The following is a 24,317-nucleotide window of genomic DNA, read 5'->3' on the forward strand; positions in this document are numbered from 1 at the left end:
AAGGATTTGGATCCCTCATTTACATTAAACGGACCTAATTGGGAACCTGGGCGGGAATTTTCACTATAAAAGATAGCCTCCCCTTGGTCTCAGCAGGACACAGTTTAGTTTGTGATCTTACTCTGTCTTTGGGGCTGCGGTTCCTTTTGCTCAAATACTTTTTATTTTGTATTAGTCTCAAATTAATTTTGGTTCACACGGCTAGTGTCTAGAAGAGGTAGGATTCCTCCCTGAATCTGAATATTCCATCTCTTAAGAATAGTTCAAAGAGAGAAATAAGGAGCAAGGGGATTTTGGTTTGTGTTTTTTAAGGATAACTGGAACTGGGGAGGAAAAGAAAGCACAAATGGAGAAACAAAAAGTGAAGCGAGGGCGAGAGCCGAGCAAAGGGAATTATAGAGGATGTACGGCGGGAAAAGACTAAGGAACTCCTTGAGTTCAGAAAGGGCTGTTCCAATAACCTGATTTTATTTTATTTATTTTATTTTTTTTTAAATTTTTTCCAGGTCCAATAACCTGATTTTAAAAGCGAAGGTTAGAGGAAGGCGGAAGGGACCTTTACGCGAGGCCACGCCCCTATGCCTTCAGGCTACTAGCCCCTCCCCCGAGAGGAAGGCGGGACTTCCTCCTCGCAGAGCTGCTTCCGGAAGACGCTAGCTGGGAAGAGGCGGGCAAAACTGCGTCACCAATCGGGGCGACGCCTTGGTCTTGCCCGGGGACTCGTGGGATAACTTGCTCTTGGGAACTAGCACCATGGCGTCTGGCTGCAAGATTGGCCCTTCCATCCTCAACAGCGACCTGGCCAATTTAGGGGCCGAGTGCCTCCGAATGCTGGACTCTGGGGCCGACTATCTGCACCTGGATGTAATGGACGGGTAACTCTGCGGGGCTCGGGTCAGGGTTGCTGCACGGGGCGGGATGGGCGCACCTCTATTGAATGCCTGTTGGGTGCACGGCGTCCCTCTCCCGCGGAGCGCCTCACTCTGAACGCGGTTATAAGAACGGGACTGGGGGGAACGTCCTGGAGGCCTGGCTTAGAGCGGAGCTGAGGTGGTGGTATCCTGGGCCATGAATGCGTCCCCAGTCTCAATCTCCTCCCCTCCCCCCCGCGTAACGTGTGGTCTAGCACTTAGGATGCGGAAACGATCTTCAATCTCTAGGACACGTGTCTCGTTTTCAGCTAGAGAAACTGAGGCCGAAGGGGGGATAGGCATGACTTGCCCAAGTTCATATAGGTAGGTAGTGGTAAAGCTGGGGAGCCAGCCTTGTGTAACGATGGAGTTTGGCACCTGCGGTGAGATTGCCTGAGTTGTGCCACCTGCTGGGATCACCTGGTACTAGCCACTTAACCTCATTGAGTTTCAGTTTCATTATGTGAAAAATGCGAGTAGTAATAGAATTATCGCTTGGGCAGTACATGTAAAGTTTACAGGGCCTGGCATACAGTAAATTCTTTGTAATTGTTAGTGTATCATTGTGCAAATTTTGATTTTCCTGTCTATTTTCTCTTCAGGCACCCTGCTCTTCAGGGAGGTCAGTTTTTTGTAAGTAAATTTTAAGCACTGTAGTTATAGCACATAATATTGTTTGGAACCGAGATGATGCTAGTTTCTTAAGTTGGTTATAAAATGAGGAAACAAACCTAGAGAAGGCAGTAAGAATCTCAAGATTACTCAACTCTGTGACAGTTACAGCTTGGATCTTCTTGGGTTTGCCAAGTACCAGTTGTTCTCTTAGCCTCACTGATAACTGGCCATAAAGTCATAACCTCCATTATCTTGGGTTAGGATAGAAAAATAAATTTATGTTAAATAAGTAAAACGTCTCTGTGCCCTCATGCAAATTTGCAAATCGTATATTTACAAACAATATCAGTTCTTCCATTTTCATGTCATTCCCCTTGTAAGAGTTTTGTCTTCTTCATTTGTTCTGTCTGGTCAAGTCTGTTGTTTCTTTTTTGCATTCCACACATTACCTTAACTGGTATGCCCAACTGTTAATGGCAAAACCTTGATTTTTTTTTTTTTTTTAAGAGTAGAGTACTATGAGAATTTTATGCTAAGTGTGTAAGAAGGTCGTAAATGTTATCTCTCACAAAAGCTTAATTTTTAGTTCGTTATCATGTAGTTCTACTTATGTGCTTTTGATACCTTTGCTTGAATACCCTGAACTTTCACGGATAATATTACTTAAATGGAATGTGTACCTCAGAGATGGGTAGCTACATTTTTTTGTGTCTGAGACACAAAATGAGACGTAGAATTTTGTGTCTGAGACACCTAAGGGTTTCAGAATAGAACAGGCTACATGTATATGTATGTAGTCTATTGACACATAAAGCAATTTGGTTTTCAATAAGTCTTGGACCATGTTTGAGTAACGGGGTGAATGGAGAAAATAATTTGTTTCAGTTGACCAAAATCAGGAATATTAATGATACCAATAGTAGCTAGGATTTATGAGGACTTAACTATTTCTGTTCTATGCCTTTTGTGAATTAACTCACACAGCCTTAAGAGATTGGTGTTGTTATTAGCACTGGTATTTAACAGTGAGGAATCAGATGCAGAGATTGAGTCACTGTCAGTGGTGTCTGTGGGGACAAAGCCCCCAAAAAACAGTTTCCAGGCTCTCGGCCTCACATAGAAAGGTGCTGGCTCGGGTAGTAAATGGCCATCAACTGTGATCAGATGGCCAGCAGCTGTGGCTAGTTGGCCTTCAGCTGTAACCCGTAAGCCATTGGCCACTAATATAACGGTTGTGGCTACGCTAGCAGAAAATGGGGGCTAGCAAGAAGATGGTGGCTGGCAAGCGCGGACTGCTGTTAGGCAGATTATGTAGATCCTGCTTCCTGTGTCTCCAGCCCAGCCGCCAGCGAAATATATCGGTTTGACTCCCCTATCTATGGCTCCGTGGGTGTTCCTGTTTGGCCTTACCGTGTCCTGCGTTCTTGGGCGGGGAGTGGGAGCTGAGACCCTGCACGACAAATGGCGCAGCGAGCAGGGTCCCCTGCGTGACAGTGTCATAGCTAGGAAATGGTGGAGCTAGGAATGGAAAAATGCAACAGCTGTGTTGTGTCAGACATGAAATGTCTTCTGTGGGTACTGGACTTACAGAGAATACCTAAGACATTCTCTGTCCTCAAAGAGCAGCTAATTTATACACTACTATTTATTTCATAGCTCTCCTCCTACACTGTAAGCTCCCTGAAAACAGGTTCTGTTTCTCTGGCTCAATTCTATTTTTTGCAGGTAAAGCACCATGACAAGCTTAGTTACAGTTGGTTGAATGAATGAAAGGCTTTAAGGCTTTATCATAACCCTGAGCTTAAGATAAAAGTATTTGTTTTTTATTGACTCCTTTCCTCCTCTGCCAAGAAACATCCTGGTTTGAAAAAAAACTGAATTCTGCATACACCTTTTAAGCTTCACAGCTTTTTGAGCTAAGAGCTATTTTTATTCCCCTTTTGCAAAGGAGGAAACCAGTTTAGGGAGGTTCGTTCCCTTCCTGAATGTCCCACCAGAAGAGGTAGAGCCAGGCTGAGCTCTCAGGCCAGGGATATGAAAGTGGGGGTGGGGACTCCCTTTCCCAACGTGGCCACCCACTTTTTACCTTCCCTCTGGGTACTGCCTCCATGCTTCTGTTTCCTGGTTCCCTTTAAAAATCTCCAACACTACACTGAGTTTGGATGTGCTTGTTTTCTGGTCTCCTATGAGACTCCCATTTCTCTCCTGGTTAAAACTGAATGTCTTCATCAGGAAAGTCAGGAACAAATTCTGGGCACACTGTGGGGGTGCAGGGGTACTAGTATGGTTAGATATTTGAAATAAAGCCCAAGTGGAAAAGAAAATTGGGAAGCATATAAATGCGTCATGACTCCACAGTGACTGGAAATGTGTTGGTCCTGAGTGTGGGAACACAGCAAATAAGCAGTTTCCAAATTAGTTACCAGGATTTAAAATTTGGGAGGTTTCACATTAGTATTAGATTTTCAACTTGAAAAATATCCAAAGATTTGCCAGTACTGGGTCCACAGTCTCAGGATCACAATAGGCTCGAGTTGAATGGCAGCCACCATTAGCCCGGCCAGATATTCATTTGTTGCCTGTCCCATCTGCCCTGTTTTGCTCCTTAATGTTACCTGCCAACCCTTGTAGGCATATGAGTTTGTGATTCCTAATTCAGAGAAAGTGTTTTTTGGTTACAGTCGGTGACGTTTTATATCAAAGTTAGACCTCCCTTTAACCATCTTTGCCTGATCTGTCTGAACTAGATTGCATGACAATTACAAACAAAGCTTATGATTGATGATGGAACATGATGAGAGATAAAATAATGTGTTCCTATCTTATAAATAATGAGAGTTTATTTTCAGTCAGTGCTCTGGGAAAAACGGACACTTTTTTATTGCATTTATATTTTGCAGATTTTGCTCCCCAAAGTACCCTCAAGGAAAAAAAGACAGAGTAATGTGATAATGAAGCAGACTTCCCGATGAAGTTTCTCTTCATTAAAGTGAAATAATTTGGTGTTTTCCAAGCTGGTCTGATAAGAAGTCTTGGGCACTTGTTAAGAATTTAGATTCCCAGGTCCTCTTTGGTGTCAGTGGGCTTGGAATAGAGCCTGTAAATCCTTTTGTTGCAAGTGCTCCCATGGTTACCGTAGTCAGGCAAATTTGGGGTCAATCTGACTTCATGCTTGGGTTTGTAGCCTCTTTTTATTATGACTTAGTTAAAATCCTTGGATTTCTACTGAGGATACTGGTGCATTTTTGTTCTCCCAGCGTACTTGGTGAACACAGTGCACTGATGTGATTGATCTTTAATAGCGCTATTCATTTTATAATTTGGGGGTCAGTAGTTTTATACAATCTGCTTCTGTTTCCCAGTGAAGTAAAAGTGCATTTGTTGTTTTCTCGAGATGTGATTGTTTATTTTCATGATAAATGAAACCTAAAGCTGAGAGAAAAACAGTACAGGCATACCTTGGAGATGTGGGTTCTGTCGCAGACCACCGTAAAAGAATGAGTGTCAAAATAAAGCAAGTCATCATCTTTTTGCTGATGGAGGGTCTTGCCTTTACTTTGTAAAATACGTAACACTTGTGAAGCTCAGTAAAGCTAAGCACAATAGAACAAGGTATGCCTGTACTTCTGAGGTCACACAGCAAATTAAACGAACAGTGAACAAAATACAAATTTTTCAATTCCAGAGTTGTGTAATATTCAGTAAGCCTCCCTGCCTGCTTCTCTGACCCCTACGTCCAAGTTGTAAGTAAACACAATAAGCCTCTTATCTATAACCCTAGCAGTAATTGTTCTTAGGTGAATGGTAGAGTGATTGATTTCCTACATATTAAAAACCCAAGCTCCAAGGACCGACATGCTCGTGTGTGAAAGTGCCTGTACCAGTCCTCAGATGTGTCCTGAATCCTGACCTCCCTCTCAAGTCTCCTCCTCACCTGAACTTCATTTTTCTGTCTGTTGTTAGTTTGTTGGTGGAGAGGCAGGTGAGTATAATAAAGAGCCTGGACTTTGGAGCCAGGTTTCCTGCCTTTAATGCAGGGGTGTCCAAACTGTGGCCCGCTGGCCAACTGCGGCTCGCAATCCATTGTTAATTGGCCCGCAGCAAATTCTAAAAATATATTTAGTTTACTTAAATAAACCAGGTGAGGCAATAGTACTTCACCTCGAGTGAGTGGCCTGGCTGTTTGTGTATTTTACCGCATATAGCCCTTGGTGAAAACCGTTGAAAAATGTTTGGACACTCCTGCTTTAATGCCTCCTCCAGCACTGCCTGGTTGTGTGACCTTGGACCTCTTCTTCTCATCTGTGAAATACAGATAATGTAGTTCCTGTCTCATAGAGTTGTGAGGTTTTAATGAATTAACATGGAAAGTGTTTAGAATGGTGCCTGGTCCATATAAGTTTTATTTTTTTTATTAATGCTCATTCTGCCTGTCATCTAAGGTTGAAATCTTAACCGTGGTTCATTCTCTCTCTTCCACCCCCTACATCAGTTTACACATCCCATCACTTTTACCTGTCCTTGTTTCTATACTTACTGTTCCTTGCCGTTTGCTAACACTTACCTCCCTTCTTCCAATTTACTGCTCAGTCCATCTTCCTACTTTATTTTTTATTTGCTTCTTGCTTTAAAACCTCACTTCATATTTACAACAGGATAAAGTCCAACCACTGAGCTTGCCATTTGATACCCTGACTGGTAAAGTCTGCTGCCTGCCTTTTTTCACACCGGCCTCGCTAGTCAACGCCATCTTCCCCCTTCTTTGCACATAACTTGCCTATTTCTGCCTTTGCTTCATTTCTTTTCCCACCTTCACAAATTCTCTTTGTTCTGTGAATCTCATGATCTTCCCCCACTTTTAAAATACTATACTATTCTCTGGAATTATTTTACCTCATTTGTCTGTGTGTTATTGTTTAGTTTTTCTTGCAATCCTCATGTAGGGTATACCTATTACTTTCACAAATAAAGCCCAGATTTCAGTGGCTTAACATTATAAAGTTTATTTCTGATTCATGTAATAATTCAGTAAGCAAGTCCTTTCTTGCAGAAATTCAGGGGCATAGTCTTTCTATCCTGTGGCTCTGCCACTCCTTAAGGACTTTTTTCTTGGTAGAAGGGTAAAGTAAGAGCAGAAAAGGAATACTACTTAACCTCCTGGGCTTTGCAGTGACACGTGTCACTAAAACTCACAAGCCATGGGCCAGCTGGGTACTAAGGGAGTTGGGAAATGTCCTGGGCTACATTGGCTTCCTACCAACAAATACACTATAACAGTAGGTCATGGATTCTGCTGAGTCATTAGGCATCTCGTACCAAGGAGACTGTAAACTTTCCTGGGCTAACCAAGAACTTGCGCATATTTATAAAATACAGTGCTCTGAAGTACCCAGTATGGTAGTTGCTAGAACACAGTGACTAACTAGAGTAGGATAGCAGTTAAGTACTTTGGGTCTCATACTTGAAGACTTAATTGGAATCCTGCTCCCACAAATAATTAACTGGTTGACTTGAGGTTATTTATCCTATGCTCTTCATAAAATAACACATCTACTTCATAAGGCTACTGTGAAAATGAAATGAATTGAGAGGTACAATACCTAGCATGTTGTAAACCCTCAGTAAATGTTGACTTTTAATACATAAAGTTTCTTTATTGATGATCTTTAAGAAAGTTTTAATAAACTGTCATTTAGTGCCCTGTGATAGAAGTGGATTAGATATAGCCACAGGCAGCCTGTGACAAATTAGAATTGGAAAGACCCATATTAGAGTTCAGAACTTCCTAACTAGTATGTGACTTGGGCAAGTCATATAACTTCTGGGGTTTTGATTTTGTCATCTTTACATTTCTACCTGTCGGGGTTTATAACTTACAGTTAAATCATATGACATTATTATGATTTTTTAAATATCAAGGAGATACTTCTTTGTAAAGCCAAAATTACCCAGATATTTTTAGTATCATTTGATGCTGATGTTAAATATTTAATTGAGAAATAGTGCAATTACAGACTCCTCTACCCCCATCAAGAATACATATTGAGAAAAATACAGAAACTGAATTGAAAACATTTTCAGAGTAAGATTTTGTTTGTCTTGTAGGCATTTTGTTCCCAACATCACCTTTGGTCACCCTGTGGTAGAAAGCCTCCGAAAGCAGCTAGGCCAGGACCCTTTCTTTGGTAAGTGGGTGTTATGCCATCTGAAGCTGGATGTGTTGCTTAAGTAAAAGAAAAGTAGGTGGTTGATTTCTCAACTTCAATTTCGTCTAGAACGCTTTTACCCCATCTCTCTGTTGGGGCTTCATTGGCTGCCTGTACTAAGTCAAACTCTCCTATCTTGGGGCCTTGGCACTTTTGCTAATCTCTTTGCCTGGAAAACTTCACTTGGCTGGCTGGCTCTGTGGCATCTTTTGGCCTCAGGTTATTTGTCATTTCCTCAGGCCTTTCTTAAATTAAGCACCTATTGTAAATTAACCCTTATGCAGTTCCCATATCAGCTGGATTTTCTTCTTAGAACTTCCTTCAATCTGAGGTTATTTTTATCAGACTATATACTGTGTTTCCCCGAAAATAAGACCTAGCCAGACGATCATCTCTAATGCGTCTTTTGGAGCAAAAATTAATGTAAGACCCTGTCTTATTTTACTATAATATAAGACTAAGAATAGAGTAGAATACAACAGAACAGGACAGAACTGGGTCTTCTATTAATTTTTGCTCCAAAAGACGCATTAGAGCTGATCGTCTGGCTAGGTCTTATTTTTGGGGAAACACACTAAACTCCTTGAGAGCAGGAATTTCATCCACTTTTTTATTGTGGTTTTCCTAGAGCTAAGCATAGACACAAGATTGGGGCTCAGTGTAATTGTTAAGTGAATTAATTAATTGATTGATTTATGGTCTAGCAGTGAAGCCAGTTATTTTATGCAAATTGGAGCTTTCTGTATGTGGAACCTGTAGATGTTCCCACTTGAATGTCGTAAGATAATGTGAATTAAGATTTTTAAGATCACACAGTAACCTAGAAATTACTTCTCATGGAACACGAGTTGAGTCTACCTGTTGCTCTTTCAAACTAAGTTAGCAGTACCTCACTTGCCAAATCTCTTGTACATGAGTTTCTCAGTGGCATTAACCATATTGCAAGTTCTCAACAGCCATATGTGCCTAGTGACTAATGCACTATCCAGTGCCACTGTGAGCATGCCCTTAGCGTGGGAAGGCCTGTTGGGCAGGGCTTCTATGTAGTACCCATCCACTTTGAGCACACCAGAAACAAGTACATTATTGCCTCATTTATGTGGTACGAGGGAAACAGTATTCTACCAACGTGTTCACCATTTTGAAATTTCCAGATAACGGAATAATCCTCTGATTATCTAAACTTAATTTTGTACTACATTTTGGAAAATGAATTTTTCAATCTAAATGTGTTATGACTAACAGGTGGATGAAATGAAATAAGTAGCATTGTTTGCCCCACTGTACAGTGGCCACAGAATCTTCTACTTATGGCTTCGTGTGGATTTAATAATTTTTTCCCCCTTTTTCTCTCCCTTTTATTTGGTCTCCTAGTATTACTTCTCACTCTTACCAACCCTGCTGCCACCACCACACACAGTCTGCTTTTTCTTGCTATTTTTAGTTTGTTTTTTGCTAGTAATCTTTCTGATCAATCTTTCTAAGAGTGGGTCTAAAATAAGGATGAGTGGACTCCGTGTCCTTTATTGTTTGGGTTTTGTGACCTTTGTCTTTTATATTAAGAAACATTTGTTTGTTTAATTCTTGGATCCTGGTTGTTGGATAATTGATACGTGAATATATTCTAGGAACTACATCATACGTTGTATGTATAACTGCTGAAATTCTTAACTGTTTCATCTCAGTATTGAGTAGAAATAACCATCTAAGAAATAAAGTGAGAGGGGAAAGTTGTCTGTATCATTGGCCTTCGAGTGTGGTCTGAAGGCCCATGGGAATCCCTTTCAGATGGTCCATGAGGTCAAAACTATTTTTAAATTATTTGCCGTATGTGTACTGAGGCTGCGTAAGCTCTGGTGAGTTAGTCTGCTGGTTCCTTAGCCCGAATCAGAGCAGTGGTATTAACCGCACGAGTAGTCAGTACATTCTTCATCATGGTGTGTTCCTAGTAGGTATCCTTGATGACGCAGTGCAAATTACTGATTTTAGTAAATCATGATCCTTGAATGCGTGTCTTTTTAATATTTTGTGTGACAGTGGGAAGTCCATATAAAGCACTTCTTCTGCATACTGGGGGATGATGGTTTTCTCAAGGAAAACCACTTGCGCCATTGTTTGAGTTTTGAAATGAATTAGCTGCTTTTTTAAATGAACACCATTTTCACTTGAAAGACTGACAGATGAACTATGGTTATCAGACTTGGGTATTTTACTGACATTTTCTTTAAAACTAAGCCTGTTACTTCAAGGAAAATGCCTTACTAGATTTTGTTGCCACTAGTAAAGTTAGCTTGCAAGTGAAAATTATAGACTTTTGGAAAACTTGTATCTGCTGCTGTGAGCTTGACAGATTCCTGGTACTTAGAGCTTTTCTGATAAGATCTGTAGTGATATAATGTGATTTCTTTTTTATATTATATAATGAAATGTGTCACTATTTAGATCTGTGTAATTCTTTGATCCAATACTTAAAAGATGCATTCAAAGCAAGATGGACCAATAGGTTTTAGTGTAACAAAGTACAAAAGGTTCACTCGTAGGGTTTACAGATTCCACATTGAATTAACTTTTATAAAAGTACCACTTGTTGAGTTTTGGTGTAGAAATAGAAGGATATCCACACTTGCCTGGAAAGACTATAATATTAATGTACTCTGCCCTTTTTATGTCCTTTTCTTCATATGAAAAGTATTGGAATAGATCGAATGCAGAGCAGATGTGAGTACAGATGTCTTCTATTAAGTCCGACATTAGAGAGTTGCAATAACGTAAAATAATACCACTCCTACATTAACGTATAATAGATGTATTATTGCTTATTATTTTTAAAAATAAGTGGACTTTAAAATTTTTAAAATTTGAATTTCTTATACATTAATATTGATATACATATATCCCACATCAACATTTTTTGGGGTCTTCAATGGTTTTTAAGAATGTAAAGGGAGCTTGATGATAGAACAGTGGAGAACTGCTCACTCAGTATGTTAACGACAAGCAAATTTCCTGAACTCGTGACTCCCTGAACCTGGAGTCTCCGTGAAGGTTGCTAGTGGTTACTGCCTGCGAGACTGAGTGACAGAGCTGTCTGGTAACTTAAGGAATGAGTAAACTAGATACTTTAAATCACGTTGAATTGTCCTTGTTTATAATACAAAGAAGTAAACACCAAATAGAGCCTGTCTTTTAATATATATTCTATTTTTGTTGCTTTTGTTAGTTTAGAAATATAAACTTTAATCTTGGCTTCATTAGTCGAGTGGTACATTCTTCCTGACACTTTCAAAGGCTTACTGCGTTTCAGAGTTTTGTTTGAGTTTTGGAATACTAGGATTGTTTTCTTTAATGTGGATCAGAAATATGCTCACTCTGGCAAAACAAGAACTCAGAACATCTCACTACCATCTCTCCTGCACAGTAGTATTTACTGTTTTCCTTCTTCACAGTGGTTTTTTCTTGATTTAGTTTCTTTTAAGCTGCCCTCTCTTTCTCATTAAATGCTATTAAGTTTGAAGTCAAGATCTTTAAGAAGGCCATGCCCATTTTGCCTAATATTTATATGATTCAAGCTTTAGGATTAGGATGCTTGTCAGCCGTGTCCTATTACCTTGTTCTTCCCCCTCCATCCGTTCCTCCTCCTGCAGTCTTCTGCCTCTCAGTTAATGGCAGTTATGTTCTAGTTACTCAGGCCCCAGTCCTTGCAGGATCCTGCCTCCTCTCAGCCTCTACATTTAACCCACAGCAACTCTTGTTGGCTCTCCCTTCAGAATATACCCAGCATTCCACCACTTCCAGCCATCTGCAGTTGCTGCCATCATCCTTTCTCACCTGGGTTAATGCCATGGCCTTCTAAGTCAGATCTTGTCACTTCCCCACTCAAAATCCTGCAGTGTTTTCCTATCTCACTGGGAATAAAACCCCAATGGCCTGCACAGGCCATTGCCATCTCTCTGCTCAGCCCACGCCTCTCTGCCCTCATCTGCTCTCCCCAGGGCTTCCCACCCCAGCCACACTGGCCTCAGTAGCTACCATCCTAGTTGTGCTGTATTTACTTACGTTTCTATGGTTTGTCTCCGCGACTAAGAATGTGATCTCCATGACAGCAGAGATTTTTCTCGTCTGTCTTTTGCTGTATCCCTAGGGCCTAGAATAGTTAACGGTATGGTAAGTGCTCAGTGAAATATTTGTGAAAAGAATCACTTAGCGTTCTTATTTTATAAATGAGGAAGCAAGTCTGCATAGATAATACAACTTTTTAAAGTTTATAATAAAATGGCATTTCCTGGACCTGGACCTAGGTTTCCTAATTTCTAGTCATTACTTTCCGTATGCAGCAACATACGCTTCTTTGTAAATGAGTTTAACCAAAACCTCATCTTCAGGATAAAAGGAGGTGAGCAGTGTATAAATGTGACTATTTCACAATTATTTTGATGTCAGAAGAGTTTATATTCCAAACAGAAAACAGTAGACTTCGATAATATGAGCCAGGTATGTTCCTTTCAGCAGTATTTAGGAGATGTGTCTTTTCTTTCTAGACATGCACATGATGGTGTCGAGGCCGGAACAGTGGGTAAAGCCAATGGCTGTAGCCGGAGCCAATCAGTATACCTTTCATCTCGAGGCTACTGAGAACCCAGGGGTTTTGATTAAAGACATTCGGGAGAATGGGATGAAGGTGAGAGGCCAGTGGTGACAGAACTGTTTTGTACTATTCCTACTCAGTTGAGAAGATTTGGTAGAAGACAGGAAATGATAGGGAGATAAGACCGGACTTAGGCAGCTGTTGTTCAGCTAGGAAGCCAGAGTTTAAATATAACTTGTTTTTTAAGTATAATAATGTATGATAATTTTTTTAAATATTACTTCCTTTTAGAAACATTTACATCTAATAGCCTGTTAACTTAAAAAAAATAATTATGTAGTCTGAACAATTCATACATTCCATTTACATATGTATTCTAGTTTTTAAAAATAGACATTACTGCTATATCAGGTACACCACGATAATATAATATAGAATTGTTAATGTGATTAGCAAATTTATCTCTGTCACAGGTTGGCCTTGCCATCAAACCAGGAACTACAGTGGAGTATTTGGCACCATGGGCTAATCAGATAGATATGGCCTTGGTTATGACAGTGGAACCTGGGTTTGGAGGGCAGAAATTCATGGAAGATATGATGCCCAAGGTAAAAGAAGTATTTGATTCTGGGGTGAGGCTTTTATTGGTGTTTGTTCATTCAATAAGCCTATATTGAACCACTTGTGTATTTAGACATTTCCTGTTCTGAGGGTGAGGAGATGGAAGTGCCTACAGATCGTTGTAATACACAATGGCAAATGCTGTAAGAGATTTAGGTTTGGAAATTAGAAAAGATAATAACATCTTAATCTTGAACTTTTCTTTCAAAACCATTATCTCTGTAGCCTTTAGAGCTTTGGGGAGTTTCCATTGAATATCGAGGGTTTTATCTGTCTTGTTTCATGAAGTATGTTCCCTGCAAAGCCATAGCAAATTAAATGCCATTTCCCAAACAGAACAGAGTTTGCTTTTATAAAAGCAAACTTTAATTTGTTTTAGTATATTAAAAAGGAAATTTTCCGTAGTCATAATTTGTATATTGATATGAAGTTATTGTGTGAGACAGTTGGAGTCCTATTTTAGTGGCTGATGTTGGCTATTTTTTTGTTTATTTGGTTGTCGTCCCGCCCCCCCAATATCCACTTTAGGAGTCACTTATTTCCTCGTGTATATCTAGGTTCATTGGTTGAGGACCCAGTTCCCATCTTTGGACATAGAGGTCGATGGCGGAGTAGGTCCTGAGACCATCCATAAATGTGCAGAGGTGAGACTGCTTGACTGACCCAGACCAGTTTCCTGTCCCAGGACATTGTCTTGTGGGCCAAAGAGATTTCCCCTACGTTTCCTAAATTGCCTTTCTTTCTTGGAAAAGTATTTTTTGTTCAAATGTAGAACTAAGAAAATAAAGAGCAATGAGTGAATGTTCTAAAATCACATAATCATTAATAACTAAGTTCGGTTATCTGAGTAATGCTGAAGAAAGTTCTGTTTTGGAAAAGAATATGCTGAATGCCATGGCGCCTTCAGAAGATCATTAAGTCCCAGTGACTGAGTGAGTCATTTTTCCAAATAGGAAAAGAAAACACACCTTCTTACAAGGGGGGAAAAATGTTCTTCTGTAGAACTTAGGTGTGTTAATTACCTATTTGTCCCTTGGAAGAACTGACTAGAGCCATTTATGATGAAATTCTAGATCTGATTTCTGGATGCCTCTAACCTCCATGTGGAGATGGGGTGAGTGTTTTACCACAGCCAGGCTTAGTGGGGCACCTGAGCTTCACTAAGTGGGTGCCACCCCTGCCTGGAGCTCTGCAGGTGATTTAAGTTTACGTGGCCTGTTTGTATTTAACATCACGGTCTAATCTGCATTTCCAGTTTTTGGTTTGTTTTGTATGAAAGCCACACTTTTCTGCTTTATACTTCTCAAAAGCTTCATGTCCTCATTTGTTAAGCATTTCAACCTTTCGCCATCGAACCAGATTGCTTAAATCTCTTCACTTCCCAGTGACTCTTGTAAAATTAAAGTGCTGACAAGTTGCAAGGGTAGAAATTCTGTTTCAGGCATTCTTAGGCTTTTCTGCATCTTCCTTGGAGATATAACCGAAGTGTTTACTTCTTGCAGGCAGGAGCTAACATGATTGTGTCTGGCAGTGCCATTATGAGGAGTGAAGACCCCAGATCTGTGATCAACCTGTTACGAAATGTTTGCTCAGAAGCTGCTCAGAAACGCTCTCTTGATCGATGAAAGCACAAGGCATCCCACGTTTCTGCTCCTGAAATCTTTTTACTGGAAAACAAGAATATTGACCAAATCCTATCACAATTGAGGCAGTGCTGCTTTTCTGAGCAATTATTCATTCCAGTGACTAACATCTGTTGTGCAGAATGTTCCAAGAGGTTAGAAATTGGTGTGTATTACTACTTTTTAGTGATGGAATTTAAAGGTTAATGTGGTGAAATATACCATTTTTACTGGGAAACTTGATTTTTATAAAGAGTAAAAATATGGCTGTTTTACGGTTATAAACAGAAATGTGTCTTAATTCCTAAGGAAGGCGTATTAGATACTATGAAAAAAATGTTTTTTCTCCATTTCTAAAAAGTGTTTTCTGTTGTTTCTCGGCTATTTTCCAAAAGCAAAGGAAGTCCTTCTCTTTTTTCTGTTTCATGTCATTGATTTGTATATACCGTGTTTCCCTGAAAATAAGACCTAGCCGGACAATTATGTAAGACCCAGTATTATATTTTTGGCTCCAAAAGATGCATTAGAGCTGATTGTTTGACTAGGTCTTATTTTCGGGGAAACACGGTATGCGTGATAATGAGTAGAATGCAACTTATGAAAACTCGAAGTGAATCTGGCTGGGATGGCATACCATGTTCTTCTTGCTTCTAAAGCATCTGTTTTTTACTTTGCACCTTATATTTGATATATGAAGACTAAAAACAATGTATGAAGCCCAGGGATTTTCAGGTTATCTGTTTTAAAATACAAGCATATTTTTACCAGGGTGTTTGTTAGATTTGCTGCAGGGGCAGGTTTCTCAGTGATTTCCTCCCACCCCACCCTTTTGTTAATCATGGCCACCATTCTTCAGGACATGAAGTAATAATGTGCTAGTTCTGAGCAGAAAGGAAAGAAAAGCTTCCATTTGGAAGTAAAATTGAGTTGAATCTTGACTCTTCCCTTTCCAACTATTTGACCTTAGCAAATCAAATCAACCAATTTCTTCGAGATTCTGTTAGCTGATTTATACATTGAATGCAACTAATAAATGCAGGTTTGTACTGAGGATTAACAGAGATACTATCATACACTTAAAGCTTCCACTACTCTTCCTAGAATTGTAGGATAGAAACGAGGATGCTCAGTACAAAACTATCATTATAAATTTGTAGGTTATAAAGTACTTTGATATAATCTCATTAAATCTACAAATCACTCCTGTGAATGGTAGGACAGGTACTTTTGTCCCCATTTAAAAAATGAAGATACAAAAGCTCAGCAACAGGCTGATAGCACGGAAAGGATCCAGTAGGGCATAGGATTTTCTGGTGTGTATTCTTTTTACAAACGGAGGCCTTGGGAGGTGCATTAGGCAAAGAACGCTTCTTTTACTTAACATGGTCTTATTTCCAGTCTAACTTTACCCTGTGGTGGAACCAGGTGGCTGAGGAAATTCTGGAACTATGGATTTTTGACCCCAAGGATACATATTTTATTAATCCATGAAAGACCAGGTAGGCTAAGAGATGACAAGGTGTAGAGTTAATCCATAAACTAAATATTGTGTCTCAAATTACACTATGAAACAAATATATCTGCCACTTCATTATTGTAAATACTCTTGCTACGTAATACGTACGCGTATGGCAAGAAATAACAGGACCAGTGTCATTGAACTTCTTTAGGCGACTGAGTTTTAAGAAGTAAGATTTGAAAAGTAAGAACATTAACAGGTAAGCATGGAATAGAGCTTGCTTTGTGTTTTTTTCTAGATTACAAAGTAAAAATTTGTTTCTTAATGTTTGTGTTTATTTTAGCTTGGGAAAGTTTTGTCCCATGAATAAGGTGGTATTAAATCAGACAACAAGGTATATAGAAATAACTTTAATTAAAAAACTTACATAGATTATAATATCAGACATGACAGAAAGATTTGAGTTTATTTGCCTGACAACTTGGGTTTGTCTGGCTTTTGTTTTCTTTTTTAAAAAATAAATGTACAGTAAAACTACAAGCAAAAATTTGTCAGTATTGAATTTGAATTTGTTTTTCTTCTTTAAAGGAACTAGCATAATTTCCAGTCCCTAACAAAAACTTAATATCATCCCAAGGCTAGGCCAGATGGCCAGGATTGTCAGCTAAATGGGTACTACAAGTTGAATAACCTTTTTTACATGAGAAAAAGGGATTCATATAAATTGTCCTCAACTTTTACATAGGAAAAAAAAATGATGTAATGGCTTCAAAAAGTTTTCCTTAATGTACACTCCAGTCTCCAGTATTGAAGCATTATCCTTTGAAAAGTTTTAATTCTCACTCGAGGATACAAGTAAGAATAGATGCTTATTTGAATAGAATAAGCTATGGTATGATAACAAATTAACTAGAAATAACAATGTTTTATACTGACAGGACTTTTCCTAGAGCTCATTTAAGTTGGTGTCTTCTCACGAGATACAGATAAAATAGATAAAAACTCAAGTTGAGTAATTGAGTTTTAAAAACTCACGTTGAGTAATTGAGTTTTAAAAGATGCGATACTTTTAAAAAACAATATTTAACTCTACTTTGCTTGTCTGATTCTATTAGGAGTGCATAGAAAATAACCTATGTTTAGTCCAACAGATATCAGTGATTTCAAATAAAGGAATATTGTGTTATCTGGTATAGAAATTTCCATAAATAACATCTATTGGTTAAACATTTTTTTAAAAAAAATTCGATCTCCATAGTCAAGACTTAGGTGTCCATTATCATTGGAAACATGTGCTTCTGTATTTATAGTGCAGCTTACATTTCATGGGGTAATTCATACATGCATTTTTAAAGTGGAGTAGTCACTGCCAGTGTTTTTTTAAAACTACATACGTGTGTGTATGTATACTCTATACACACATATTTGTATACTCTAATATTTCTGAAGCAGTTTTCATGAATTACCATGTGTATAGAAAAAGCTATCATTTGCACAAGTATGTGTGCATGTATATATGTGTGTATGGATATAAAATCTTTTTAAAATGATTTACCCAGTAATGTGATTTAACATCAAATTGCAGCAGTTAATTTTTTGGTGCTTGTGATTTGCATCATAAACACAAATGACTAGCATTTGTCTGTAAGTGAAAAGCTAGTTAACTCCTGTGTTTCAAGAAGGAAAGAGACATACCTTCCATAACAGCATAAAAGATTCCTCTATGCAGTACATGCTCTTACTCTGGAATTGTGACAGGAGCGGGTGGGAGATGGAGAACAGGGATTTTTTTTTCCTCCTGTTTTCCATTCAGTTAGTTTTCTTTATCTGTTTCCTATCACCAGTTTTTTTCTTAACATGAGTTAAGTCCTAGAGCAAAGGTTTTGTACGCTTCCATTCTGTCTGCCTGCCTTTTTGGATGGTGACCATTCTCTAGTGCACTGGCACAAAAGACTTTACTGAAAGCTGGGCTCGATCTTTCAATCTGATTGTTCTTTTTCATCTTGGCATAAGAAGGCATCTGTGTCTTCATCCTTCAGTGGAAAAGTCCGTCGTTCCCACCACAGAGACTGAAAGAGAAAACATGTTCAGTTAAGTTTCAACTAATTTGTTTAAATTCATGTATCAAATGTGAAAATGTCAATTCTGTAATAACTATTCAATATTTAACACATAATGTACAAATTTTCATTTGGACTTAAATATCAAACAACTCCAAATGGAACATACTGAGAATTGTTTAGGGACCTTTGTGAATTATTTGTTCACTTTGCCTCTTCCATGAAGATGAAACACTGCCATGGGGCACTGGTGTTCATTTCCAGCCTAAGAGCACTTTGGGAAAGCCGTTGTAAAGGTGTTTTGATCTAATTCTGCACTTCAGTATTTCTCTTTGCATCTCATCATTATTACAAACACCTATTGACTTGTCCTTCTGAGTTTTCCACTACTTTCCACTGCCTATTCTATAGTCTCCATTCTAGCTGTGGTTCTCCTTTTCCAACCTGCTTATGAAGAAAAGTGCAAGAACTTTATAGATGCAGTGGTAGAAAACACTCCCCTTGAGGTGAGAACTGGATCTTCTGGGAGACAAGTAAAAATCTCTTATAAGGGGAAGTCGAAACAGCAGCTAACATTCATTGTGTTCCAGAGGCTCTTTAATCTGATTTGTTTTATAGTGAAACGCTGATACAATCCCCATTTCCTAACAGATAAATGAGTGGGTGGAATTACGTACTGACATCCATCAAAAGATACAGTGTAGTTATCATGTTTCCCCAAAAGTAAGACCTAGCTGGACAATCTAATGTGTCTTTTAGAACAAAAATTAATGTAAGACCTGGTCTTATTTTACTATATTAAATTTATAAAAATTTACATATTAATTCTTGCTCCAAAAGACGCATTAGAGCTGATTGTCTGGCTAGGTCTTATTTTCGGGGAAACATGGTAGTGATGGAACCCGAATGTTGGAATACAGATCCTATGATTCATATCCAGCATTCCATCTATACTGATTGTCATACTGCGTTTGTTGTGTCATGACAAATCCTGAATTTATAACAAGGAATTGCTACAAACAAGTTTTTAGAAGGATGAAAGGCAGTTAAAAGGTTTAGCTAGTTGTGGTTACACTTACCGTGGTTTCTTGTCCTTCGTGTAATGACGGTGAGCCATGTGCAGTCTGATCCTGGCTCTGAGGACTTGGAGCAGCACGGTGCTGGCCACTATAGGCATTAGGGTATTCTTTCAAAAGCAAGTCCTGTCCTTCCACATTTTTACTGTAAGCTCTAGGAAGAAAACCAAGAAAGTATTTATTTCTTAAGGTCTTAACATTTTATATAACCAGGTATCACTAATCAATTTAACTTGGTACTTTTCTTTAAACAGTTCTGCCCAAAATATTTTTAAAAATTCATCTGCTAATCTTCCTGATGCTACTCATATCTCAAAGATTTTTAAATTGTATTTTATGAAGTCTTTTGCCAAATTTTAAGGTTTTTGTTTATTTTTTTGTTCTCTCAGAAAACAACAAAGGACAGTTACTTGACCCTTAAAACAGTTTTTCTGAGTTTCCAGAGTATTCTATGATTATTGTAATGTCATCCCTGAAGGACTCGATTCACATTTTCTTCTGTACTTCTGGCAAGTTATATCTCTGGAATGTGGAGAAAGGTGAGAATTAAATCTCATATATGTTAGGATAATTCTTGGAATAAGGATCTACAACAAATCTGGATATCTCGAGACCTAAATACAGAAATGTATTTTAACAACACTAATTAAATGAGATGCCTGCACACCAGATTTCAACATGACCTTACTTACTGACTTTTAACTATACAAAACACTAGCCAAATGTAAATATAAACTACCAGAGATTTTTCTCAAATATATAATTACTATGTTTTTAGAATTTATTCCCTCATTGACGTTCAAAATATTTTAGACTAGTTGCTTTTTAGACTGGACAGGTTTCTTGAAAATTTTTTTAAACAAAAACATTTTTGAAGTAATTATGTTAAAATCGGTTACCCAAATTCTAATCCCTAGTGTTAGATCCAGTACAATACATTGAAATGACCTCCTTTATTTTAGGGAGAATTATCACATTTGATCCGTTAAATCTACTCTTCTGAGGTTGACAGTGATCCTGAGCATTAGAGTGGACTAAAATACAGAAACTCATTTCATCACTATGAATTAGCCCAAATATAAGCTCAGTACATGCAGTGTTTCAGTTCCAGTGCACAAATAGCTGATGTTATACAGTATGTTTTTCCTTTGTAGTGATCTCTCTCATTCATACAGAATTTTTGTTGATTCCATGGTTTTGGGTTTTAAATGCATAACACCTACCTGCTGTTTCTTCTGTGCCACTTGCTTTGCTCCCATAATGACCATCTGGCTTGTTCTCTTGCTTCATATTTTTTGTGTCTTAGGGAGAAGGCTTCATCAGAAAGATCTTCTATCTGGAATTAGAAATAAAAAGTTTTACTTTTATTAGAAACATTTTGAAATACAAGGACAGGTGTCAATTCCACATCAAGAGAACAATAATAAGAAAACTTGAAATCTAAATGGAGAAAACAAATATTGTGAGATGAACTTCAAATTCCTAAAAAGGGGGCATCAAAAACTCCCTAAACTTTCTCACTATTAGGTCATGTTTGAACACTTAACCTAGATTACAAAAAGGTTCACAGTGCTTTCATTTTATATATTTTTAAAACTTTATTCAAATTTTGTATTGATTGCCCATTATGGAGTATACTGTTCCAGGAACATGTTTATATCAAAAGTAAAACTGGTTGAGATAAATGAGAACCTAACGACTTATCTGGAGTTTTAAGATGGCGGTGGTAGTGTTTTAAGAATTTGGGTTTCCTAGCTAGGATCATTCTGAACGAGGGTAGAGTGCATTAAAGAATGGAAGGGCATTAAAAAGTAAATTTTGGTAGCTGAAAAACACGATCAGTGGGCATAGAAAGACTTATAAAAACAAAATGTCTTTTATGTAATACTGCTTCTATAGACTATCACTTTGAAATTCAGTTATATAATTTGTTGTTCTTCTCTTGATATGTTTTACCCATATACAATCCCTTTCCCACAGTTTCAAAAATTCTGGAAAAAGTTTTCATAATTCATTTGGTGACACTGCCTGATCTGATTTTATTATAGAAACATTAATATTTGGTTATGAGAGTTGTCCTAGATTCCCTGTACTTATGATGTAATATATGTACCACATTGTTTTTCTAAAGTCCAAAATGTTCCAAATTCAAAATCAGTTTGTTCCCAAGACTTTAAATTTGGTAGGCTTGAATATTAAGACTAAATCTCATGCAGGAAAAATGTGGCTTAATACTGGAAATGAATGTAGAGATTCACGTAAATTCAGTGTTTCAACAACTCACATAAGCAAATGGTATATTTTATATTTGGCTTTTCTTTTTTTTTTATACATTGTCCTTGCAGTCAAATTTGCAAAACATTTTTCTAATCAAATTTCATAAGAAAAAAATCATTGTACGTTAAAGGGCTTATATTTCTTTAGTTCCTCAAATATCAAATAAAGTAGACTTCATTCATAATATATAAACTACAATTACCCCATAAGTGAAAGGCTACTTACCTCCTCTCCGCCTACATTATATTCATCCAGAGGCTGAAGAACAACCATCCTCCAACTGTTGAAGATACAAACCAATTTCAAACAGCTCTAAGTCAAGTAGTTGCTAATAAAATGGCTCAATAACAACAAAAACTGATTTGTAGCATTTGCCAGTTTCTTTGTGTGAAGACTCCCTTCCTGGCCTCTTTTGAGTTTAATAACGACCACAGAATTCCTTTGTATTAAATAATCGGTTCAACCATTCAGTTCCAGCCTAACACCATAAATTGAAAATCACTGTTGCTACAGAACATCAAAACCACAAATAACAATTGTTATCTCTTATATAGAATATATCAACAGATTCTCTGTGGGAATTCTCATAATACCTCCTAGAGTTAATACCTTAAAGAAATTATTAACAAGAGAATTAGAAATCAGCTGTGATAGAGAGCAATAGGAATTACTATAGTCGTCACCCAGCTTACGTGTGTTTCCTTCCATCCTCTTCTCTCTCTACTTTCTGGTGCCAGATTCAGTCTTGAACTGCTGTCATTTCTAAAACAAATTGACTAACTTCACTGCCCTTAGGAAGCACAGTTTCCTGTGGCACTCAAGGACCTCCACAATCTGGTTCTAACTTTTCCAGCCTTAACTCCCTTTATTGCCCCACACAAAACCTCAGTCTGTGGCTGAGCCTTGAGCCCATGTCCATGTGCCTTTGTGTGGTCTCCATGTGACTACACTACCTTCCCTGTCCATGATTCTTCCCAGACCTTCCCATTCACCTTTCTATTTAATGTGTTTATTGCTCACTCGGCAGTATATCCAAATCTTTATTGTTAATAGGCGTTATTGTCTTACAGGGTAAATACCCCATTGCAAAGGTAGTAGCTTTTTTTAAACTCTGCAAGCTCGTATAAACCTCCATTTTGAAGAGCAAGGATTATTTGCTAATATAATTATATCCCTAAAGTACCTTTCAGAGCCATCTACATATAAGAACTAAATATTGAATTAGAAAGACTTAAGTGTGCTAAAGTGAATAAGTCAGAAATTCCCAATTCTTAAAACCTTAGACGTTGTGATACTATTTAAAGTTGAGGCACATTTTTCAGCATGGGTAATATAAAGGTTTCTTTCATCATTTTCCGTCCATGGTTATACAAGTGGGAGGAGGGGAAGAGGACCATCTTTTATAAAATTTAACTTCACTCTGAGTTTATTCAAGAAAAAGAAGGAAGAAATTTGAAAAATATAAGTATACATACCTTGGAGTAAGTATTTCCTTATATTGGAGTTTCTCTAACTTAGCTGGGGCCACTAATGACATGGGAATCACGATATTATCTATGTCATAAGAACTCTCGCTTCGCAATCTCCGTCGTGCAGTATTCTGCAGCAAAATAGGATTATAGTAGTTTTACAGAAGTATGCAGTTGTCTGTGATTATACCCTCCTGAGTTATATAAAGATAATATAGCAGTGTACAATGTGTAAGCTTTACAAATATATTGTTAAAAATCTGACTATAAATGTTGAGAAAAAGTATACCTATCTTCTGTAAACCAATGCAATTTTTTTTGTGTAGCAAGTTATACAGTGTACATTTGTATGTGTGCACACATACAAGCCTTAAAATGAAAACCTCTTATCAGAAAAGATTACCATAGGCACCCTAAATGTCAATGAAATGATCATTCAATATAAACTCACTTTTTATTAGGAAAAGCTATGAAATACTCAGTGGGCTTTAATAATGATTTTTAGTAAAGATCATTAATTATTACACTCTTCATTTAAGTGTTCCTAGTCCCTGAGCTTCACACTTTTTTTCCCTAAACTCGTCCATCTTTGACTTCTACATTGACCAGATAATAAAAACAACACAAGTGCTTGATTCTTATTAGCAAGGTTATACTTAGCTTCACATTAAGGAGTAGGAATGCTTATGATAAAAGTTTAAGCTGTAACAGGAAAAAAGCCATAATCAAGAATTAATGAACAATTAACTCCCTATAAAAATGTTTAATTATTGCTTCCTAGTAAGAAGGATGCTAATATGTACTAAAAGCAATGCTCTTAATTAACAAAAGTCAATAAAGCAGTTTTAGAGGTCAGTATACAAAAAAACCTACTTGTGATGATGAATTCTGGGTTCTTGATATAACATTGACATTAGTAGCAGCAGGAAAATTGATGTGAGATCCTGGTTCTGTGTGCTGAAAAGCAAATTCTTCAAATCTTGTTCTTTCTCCTGCCATGGAAAGAACCATTGAGAGTATCAAACGTTAACATGGCTTACAGGAGTTAGAATTATTTTATAGTTAGGTAATGTGATTCCTTATCTGTTGTGTGTTTTTTTAATTATTTTTTTAAACTCATCTCAAAATAACTTACCCACAATCCTGCCACAATTATTTATATTTTCTGGGGTCTTGACAGTTTTCATCCAATATATATCCAATACATATTTCTTTAATAATCTCATCCCCTGCCCTTTACTCTTTTCCTGTTTTCTTTAGATTATTGTAATTGTGTTCATGTTTCTGTACCTATCCAGATGTTGAACCTTCAAGACTTACCCTCTTAATTGTATTATCTGTTCTCTCTCATGTTTTCGTATGTTACTTTTCTACTTTTTGGGAGATTTTTTTGACTTAATCTTCTGACCATTCTAT

General features: G+C 37.7%; 2 protein-coding genes across 8 annotated transcripts in view; one reads left to right on the forward strand and one right to left on the reverse strand.

The window, feature by feature from the left end:
- The first annotated feature begins 661 nt into the window (after positions 1–661).
- RPE (ribulose-5-phosphate-3-epimerase) lies at positions 662–17,210 on the forward strand. 7 transcript variants are annotated; one of them, XM_081051761.1, is made up of 7 exons: positions 666–864; positions 1,514–1,548; positions 7,632–7,711; positions 12,271–12,410; positions 12,791–12,925; positions 13,496–13,582; positions 14,441–16,560. In XM_081051761.1, the coding sequence occupies exons 1-7, from the start codon at positions 754–756 to the stop codon at positions 14,561–14,563; spliced, it is 711 nt and encodes a 236-aa protein (XP_080907887.1). In that variant the 5' UTR covers positions 666–753; the 3' UTR covers positions 14,564–16,560. The 7 variants fall into 7 exon arrangements, with proteins under 7 accessions (XP_080907881.1, XP_080907887.1, XP_080907882.1 ...); XM_081051760.1 differs by having other exon boundaries at positions 752–864; positions 1,514–1,544; XM_081051755.1 differs by lacking the exon at positions 1,514–1,548 and having other exon boundaries at positions 662–875; positions 14,441–17,210.
- Positions 17,211–17,696: 486 nt separating this feature from the next.
- The window catches only part of KANSL1L (KAT8 regulatory NSL complex subunit 1 like), a 100,295-nt gene continuing 93,674 nt past the window's right edge, over positions 17,697–24,317 (reverse strand). Inside the window, 8 exon segments of the mRNA XM_081051753.1 lie at positions 17,697–17,885; positions 17,887–18,015; positions 18,017–18,088; positions 19,159–19,309; positions 20,379–20,491; positions 21,658–21,712; positions 22,908–23,032; positions 23,775–23,893. Of these exon segments, the coding sequence (XP_080907879.1) occupies positions 17,829–17,885; positions 17,887–18,015; positions 18,017–18,088; positions 19,159–19,309; positions 20,379–20,491; positions 21,658–21,712; positions 22,908–23,032; positions 23,775–23,893 (821 nt within the window). The 3' untranslated portion in view covers positions 17,697–17,828.

Source organism: Rhinolophus hipposideros (assembly GCF_964194185.1).
Source record: "Rhinolophus hipposideros genome assembly, chromosome: 6".
Taxonomy (NCBI): Eukaryota; Metazoa; Chordata; class Mammalia; order Chiroptera; family Rhinolophidae; genus Rhinolophus; species Rhinolophus hipposideros.

Coding starts and splice junctions, on each gene's coding strand:
- RPE (XM_081051761.1), top strand. CDS start 754: ATGGCGTCTGGCTGCAAGATTGGCCCTTCCATCCTCAACAGCGACCTG. Junction 12,926..13,495: donor TGGAAGATATGATGCCCAAG/GTAAAAGAAGTA, acceptor GTGTATATCTAG/GTTCATTGGTTGAGGACCCA. Junction 13,583..14,440: donor CCATCCATAAATGTGCAGAG/GTGAGACTGCTT, acceptor TACTTCTTGCAG/GCAGGAGCTAACATGATTGT.